This window comes from Etheostoma spectabile, chromosome 10, assembly GCF_008692095.1.
Source record: "Etheostoma spectabile isolate EspeVRDwgs_2016 chromosome 10, UIUC_Espe_1.0, whole genome shotgun sequence".
NCBI lineage: Eukaryota > Metazoa > Chordata > Actinopteri > Perciformes > Percidae > Etheostoma > Etheostoma spectabile.
Window position 1 is genome coordinate 1,820,801 of NC_045742.1, and position 7,140 is coordinate 1,827,940.

The 7,140-nt window shown below is 47.0% G+C and overlaps 1 protein-coding gene and 1 long non-coding RNA gene across 2 annotated transcripts in view; one reads left to right on the forward strand and one right to left on the reverse strand.

The window, feature by feature from the left end:
• The window catches only part of LOC116696805 (uncharacterized), a 451,372-nt gene that overhangs the window by 436,986 nt on the left and 7,246 nt on the right, over positions 1–7,140 (forward strand). The window lies entirely within an intron of this gene.
• Positions 2,124–4,416, reverse strand: LOC116696798 (POU domain, class 3, transcription factor 4). Its single transcript, XM_032527979.1, has one exon. It carries the CDS (start codon positions 4,225–4,227, stop codon positions 3,139–3,141), a length of 1,089 nt encoding a protein of 362 aa, XP_032383870.1. The 5' UTR covers positions 4,228–4,416; the 3' UTR covers positions 2,124–3,138.

A 7,140-nucleotide genomic window follows, 5' to 3' on the forward strand; every position in this document is an offset into this window, starting at 1 on the left:
ACGTACTGGTCTTACTGCACCACATCGGGGCCTCACAAACTTCTGCCTGCTTTCTCAGTAAATGTGTGCCACCCTGCTTTAAAGTTCCACCTCTTGCGTTTTATTCACTTTACTGACCTTTTAGACGATGTTTAGAAAGCTTGGGGAAAAGAACACTATAACTGACAGCGTTGGCAAACAATTTGTTTTAGAAGAATGCGTTCAAGAACACAAGGTTTGAGATGAGATGCAATTACAGTTTAAAGGTGGGAGACAGCCGGGCCCATTACCCCCCTGACAGCAGCCGTCCTCCTCCAAGCTGCTGCTGTGGTCCACAGGTCCCCACGCTGCTTCTGTTTGTTGCTGTCCTGTGTGATGATCAATCCCCCCCCCCAATCTCACTCAGAGGCTCAGTGATTTGCCACAGTCGGCCAACCTCCAGCTCTTCTGGAGAAATAATTACCTGAAGTTTTTCCTTCTTTTTTTTTCTCTTCATCATTCAACGCCTCTGCTTAAATGTATCTTCCACCTGGTATGTTTGTCTCACTGTCCTTCACACATTTCAGAGTCAATTTTTTTTTTTTTTACTCTTTAGAGACAGCTTTGGAAGGCGCTGGTAAGGTTTTAAGCACTGGTGTGTGTGTGGTGTGTGTGGGAGGGGGGGGGGAGGATCCAGGACCATGCACTGCACAGTGCTGCTCTGAACCAGCGCGTTGCTTTGCCTGTTGTGCTCCCCCCCACGCCTCTAGAAAATCAGGGATTATTTTGAAATAAAATAGATGGATGGAATCAATCAGCCATGGTTTTACTTTTCTCTTCTTCTACATAACCGCCCCCTTTCACCTCCACCCTCACACCCTCCTCCCTCCCTCCTTCTCTCGCTCTCCCTCGCTCTCTCTGTTGCTCTCTCTCTCTCTCTCCCCACCACCCCTCCCTCCTCCCTCTCAGGGCGGCCGAGAGGAGATGCATAAATCTAGATGCATTAGTATTCCAGTCAGGCTCTCCATTTCAAGGCAAGGCCCAGCAACCTTCCGCCTCTCCTCTCCTCTTCTCCTCTCTTTCCCCTCCTTCTCTCTCCCTCTCCAGCTCTGTTTTTGAATCATTTAAGCAGCGCTGCATCCACAGGCCTACTTATTTCCAAACGATCCGTAAATTATTTTTAGGCATTATGATGTTTTTTTGGGGGGGGGGGATATAGCTCTATTTTGCCCTTGCATGGCCAATTATACGCAGCTCTAGTTTTGAATGAGATTCATCGCTTCTGATGTGTGGGTGTGTGTGGTGTGTGTGTGGGGTGTGGTGTGTGTTGTGGTGTGGTGTGTGCGTGTGGGTGTGTGTGTGTGTGTGTGTGTGTGTGTGTGTGTGTGTGTGTGTGTGTCTGTCATTGTGTTTTGCTGTCAGGCCCGGCGGCCCAGGCGATAAATCACCCATGTCTGATTGAGGAGGGCAGAGGGCCCGGACAATAACATTTCAGTGGAAGTGGTGGAGAAAGCGACTCAGTTCTCTGTGACCCGTAGACCCTGCAGACCTGCAGACCCTGTAGACCTACAGGCCCTGTAGACCCTGTGGACCTGCAGACCCTGTAGACCTGCAGACCTGCAGACCTGTAGACCTCGTAGACTCTGTAGACCTGCAGCCAAGGTCCTGGATATGTTAGTCAACGTGGAGGACGTTGCCCTTTGACATGACACTGAAGCTGAGTGAAAGTTATGCTGCTTAAACATAATTGTATCAATACATAAATGGAGCATGATATCCTCTTCAATATAATTAGAATTAACCAGAACTTAAAAATTGAATCCATCAATACATTGTGTACACACTTAAAAGGAATGTTAAATAAAAAACAAAAATTATACATAATATAGTATAATTATGGCTTTCACTATTTTGAATAATAATAATAATAATCATAATATTAATAATAATTTGGATTGTTTTGTATAGTTTAAGCCCACTATTCAATATTCATTCCTCAGAAGTTGAATTCTGTTTTGGACAGTGAACAGTTGTAGCAAGAAATTGTTTATTACAACATACATAGTTTATTTCCAAACATAATACAAGCTTTATACTGAAAATAAATAATTACTTGAGCTGTCATCGAAATTTGGAATAAAACCGCCGAAACAGTTCAATCTTAGTGAAAATATTGTGTGTGTGTGTGTGTGTGTGTGTGTGCGTGTGTGTGTGTTTACATTGCTAATGAAGTGCATGAATAACTAAGAGCATTTGTTTAAATTACTGACTTCAAAAGGGTAATATATAAAACTGTACAATATTCGAAAAAATACTTAAGAAATAAACCAATAACAGGAGTATTTAAGATTATAAAATTTTGATAGTGAACGTACAATAAACTTATAGGCAGGTGTGTAGCGTCATCAACCCCTCTCTATTCTCGGCTCTGGTTCAGAGTCCACACAGTTTCTATGGTCGAAGATGATTATTGAAATAAAAAAAAAATGAATTCATAAATTGCTGGAGCTGTGTGTGGCTTCATAAGCTACAGGCAAAAAAACCAAAAACAAGCTCCAATTATGTTGGTAGCAATACCTCTACAACTGGAATGAGGGCCTGTATTTGCATATGCATAAAAACAAAATTACAGATCTGCTACGAGTATATTACAAAAATAATGAGTGTAAATATGGTGAGAACTAAAGCATGGTATAAGCCCGAGGGAAGCATGAGCTGGACTGTAAAACGGCCTCTGGTGCTGCAACAATTCAATTAATAAAGTGTGATATAATTATTGTTTCACTCTGCTGATCAGACAACAGAGCCCCAAAGAAATGAAAACAAAACCTCAGTCCGCCAAACAGCATTATTACCGAGCTGATGAGAAATGGGGACACAAACCAAAGGCGCTGGCAGGTTATTAGGCACATTTTTGTATTTATATCCGTGATGTAGAAAATAATTTTGCCGGGCTCCAAAGGTAGGTAATCTGAAATGTGACGTCTGATATGCCGCCCTCGTGACAGTTCCAAAACGACGAAGGCTGAACAGGTATATCTCTCTTATTGTTGTTGTGGGGTTTCAGTGCTGGAGGAGTCTGTCTGAGTCCGGGACCGCCACGGCGGGCTTGGAGGTGCCACCGCGCGCCCCTGCGCTCGAGAGTCTGTGCGTGCCGGGGGATTCCTCCCGGTGCTTCGGTCAGAGATCATGGCACGAGGAGGCGTCTCCCGCGCTCCCGCTGTGAGAATAGGGTCCCTCGTGCGGCGGCGGCTCCCCCGGCGGCGTCATGCGCTTCTCCTTCTGCCTCCGGTTGCAGAACCACACGCGCACCACCTCCTTCTCCAGCTGCAGCGAGTCCGCCAGCGAGGTGATCTCCGGCGCGGAGGGTTTGGGACACTTGAGAAAGTGCGTCTCCAGGACCCCCTTAACGCTGACCTCGATGGACGTCCTCTTCTTCCTCTTCCTCCCCTGAGCTGCTATCTTGTCTATACTGCTCGCGCTGCCTGTGGTCGAGTCTGCCTCCTCCAGCCACTTGTTCAGCAGCGGCTTTAGTTTGCACATGTTTTTAAAGCTCAGCTGCAGAGCCTCGAACCTGCAGATGGTGGTCTGGGAAAAGACGTTCCCGTAGAGCGTGCCCAGAGCCAAACCCACGTCCGCCTGCGTAAAGCCCAGCTTGATCCTCCGCTGTTTGAACTGCTTGGCAAAGTGCTCCAGCTCGTCCGAAGTCGGCGTCTCCTCGTCGGAGTGGTCGTGGCAGTGGTGGCCCCCGAGGTCGCTGTGCTCGGGGCTGAGCGTGTCCCTGAGGCCCGGGTGCATGCCTTGGCCCTGCGGGTTGGGTGGAGGTGTGAGGCCACCGTGGTCCAGCATGCCGTTGACAGTGAAGCCCGTTTGCGAGTAGATGTTAATCTGCTGCCCGCTGGTGATGGAGGAGTTGTGGGACACTGGAGTTCCCCAGGCTCCGGGGTGGTTGCCATGGTTGTTGTGATGGGGGGAGTGATGCGCTACGTGCGAGGAGCGATGATGGATGATGCCAAGCTGCAGGTCCTCTCGGCCGGGTTTTACGTCCTGCTGCTCCATGGAGGCCGACCAGGGGCTGCCCTCCGACAGACTGCTCGCCCACTGGTGCCCGAGAGGGTGTCCGTTGCTCTGGACGCTCTGCAGGTAGTCACTTTGGAGGAGTTTCTGGTGGCCTCTGTAGGGGCTAGCAGGCTGCATGGCCTGGCTGTCCGGGTGAATCATGGGACTGGAGCTGAGCAGGGTGTAGGGGCTGGAGGCAGCTGTGGCCATGCTGGCTGCTGAACCCCGCTAGTGCTACTGAAGGAAGGGAGCAGCTCAGCCTCTGACATCTCCCTCTCTCTGGAGTCTCGGCAGCAGCCTGCCGTTGACTGACAGCCTCCACCGCCACTCACAGACCGACGGAGACGCAGTGACGACGCGTCTCGACCAATGGCGGCGCAGGCAGCCGAAAACCCCGCCCTCTGGAAGCAGAGCTGCAGATAGGAAAGGGTTACAGGCAGTCGAACCGGAAGTGAGACGGAATGCTGGTCCAGTGGGTCTTGCTGTGCAACGATGTGCGCGTGTAGCGCAGTTCCTGTTTATTAATTAAAGTTTCCAACTGATTTACGCACGAGTTTATTGCTTCTCCTGTCACCCTTGAGCGCGTGCGAAGGAGGAGATTAAGGCGCAATGACATTTGTTAGACGTGCCAGCACTTAATGTAGAAGAATACAATCAAACCAGGAGCGGTTCTTATGGCTAATTATTAACTTTTAGAGAATACTTCTCCAGGTGTTTATAGAATCACCCTCAGTGTTTTACGCGGAAGGGTTTTACGCACAGGGCATTTATTATCCAAAACCATTTGGTCAGACAAAACAAATGCATGGCCTGGGCCTATAATGGCAATTTAGTAGACATGTTTAAAATAAAATGTCCATAAGCTATTAAAAAAAAAGAAAAACATACATTTCTTTGACAGGCCAAACTCACATTTCACACTTTTTGCCCCACATGGAATCATGCACTCATCGGACATGTTTACTGCCTAAAACTTCAACATTTCTATATTTTCTTAAAGACATAAACGTGTCCTCACGCACTACACGCTGCCAGTCTTTAAGAATATCATCAGTTCATCTCAGAGTTGTAAAATATCTATCTGCATAAATGTGAACTAACTTAGCTGCGTAATTATATTTGCCATTAGAGGACGACTGCGTCCCAGTCTCCTTACTGGTTTGAAATTCCATTAAATATATTGCTCGAGCTCCCAGGTTAAGCTTGATTTAAATTTGCATACATTTTCATACATTTAGGAGAAATAAAAGAAGGCTGCAGCCACCAGAAAGTCATTAAAGAGCGCTGAGCCGAGGAGCTGCTTGTGGAGACAGAGACAGCGAGGAGGCTGGAGCAGGTGAGCTGACTGCGGGCTGGAGGGTGGACGGGGCGGCTGGGGGGTGGACGGGGCCGCTGGAGGGTGGACGGGGCCCGCTGGGGGGTGGACGGGCCGCTGGGTGGTGGACGGGGCCTCGGTAACCAGAGGAATGCCGTGAACGGCGGAGGGACGGTGTGATGACAGGACAGTCTCTATAGCCCGTGTTGTAGGCGGGGGGGGGGGTAATTCAACACATGTATTTGTTTGTTATGTCATGTTCTTCAAGCAGTTTACTCTGTGAAACTTCCCTGAAAAGTGACTGAATATTTAATGTGAATGGCACGGTTGATCCAATGCTATGGTTTGCTGAACCGGATTGCTTCGTTTGAATTCTGGGATAAAATTATGCAAAATGATATGCAAACACTTTATTTTTTTAGCAGTGGCAGTAGGGTTATTCCATTACAATTCCTGTATTTTCATACGTGTATTAAATGTCAAAGCGAATTGATTTTGGAGAATGAATTCTCGAGAAAAATGGCCTATCCTACAAATTTGAGTAAATCTGAGCCTGTCGCTGTTAGCACAATTTGAGGTTTAAAATTTGTTAACGGATTTCAAAAGAACCAAATGAAAATTACATCTTAAATAAGTGTATTTTTTTTTTTTGTTACAAAAAAATAAAGTGTGCGTTTTTTGGGAGCATAAAGCAGACAGGAGAGGGACTTGGAGAGGGGGGTTGTATTGCTCTCGATGGTCTAAGTTTCTAAGTGTAACAGATGCTTCTCTAGAAACGCTCCTTGTGCTGATTCCTTTTATTCACATCAACATTTTTCTGCCGTCGAGCGCGTTTCCATAGCGAGGCGAATAAAAGGCAAATCCCCGCTCCGCGCCTCCAATAAAGAGCCCATTGACAGATAAACCGAGCCGGCCCCGCTACACTTACACCACGCAGCCCTGCAGGCTCCCACCACACACACACCACACACCAATCATCGTTCCTTTAATTTTATCTCCATCCAGTGCTAGTTTATGTTTGTCCTGTTTGTATAGCAGCTTTGAGGAACTCTTGCTGATTATTTTCCGACTCTGATTATTTTCTCTAGCCAGTGGAGTAAAGTAAAAGATTTGTCAACTATTAACATCGAGTAGGGGGGGGTTCCTTTATACCGCTGCGTCATGACACAATCTGGGATGTCAAAAGTACCAAACAAGGAACAGTAAGTGGATGGGTTCAATTCACAGAGCGGACGTGTAGGCACGTGGGTGAGTGGGGGCGGACCGACCCTGGCAGGGGGGGGGGGGGGGGGGGGGGGGCGGGGGGGGGGGGAAAAAATCCACTTTTAGAGAAAACAAAACATCAGTGTTTGAGCCCCCCCCCCCCCAAAAAAAAAAAAAAAAAACAGTCATACCCTATCTATAGGCCTGTAATGCTACGATCCAAAGTAAATGATAAGCATGTTGTCGAGCAAGCATCCAGATGAGTTGTTATTCATATTAAATGAATAAGGAACAAAAAACGCTTTTATTTCTGTTTCATGACATAAAATAAAAAAAACAGGAATATTAGTTATTATTTAGGGAGCAGTCTATAGATTTTAGATGGGCTCAGTCATGCTGCCAGATCTTCACTGAGCCCCAAAAAAAAATGTTGTTTGTCATTTTCATAGGCCTTTATAATATGTTCTATCTCGCTATGATAGTTCATGAGTGAGACCGTTTTGCCGTTGCTTTTGTAGGCATGTTATTATTTTTTAAATGATAAAATGTAATGGAGATGGTCTTTTTTGCTGGAATATGAATTGTCACCTGCCCCCCCCCCCCCC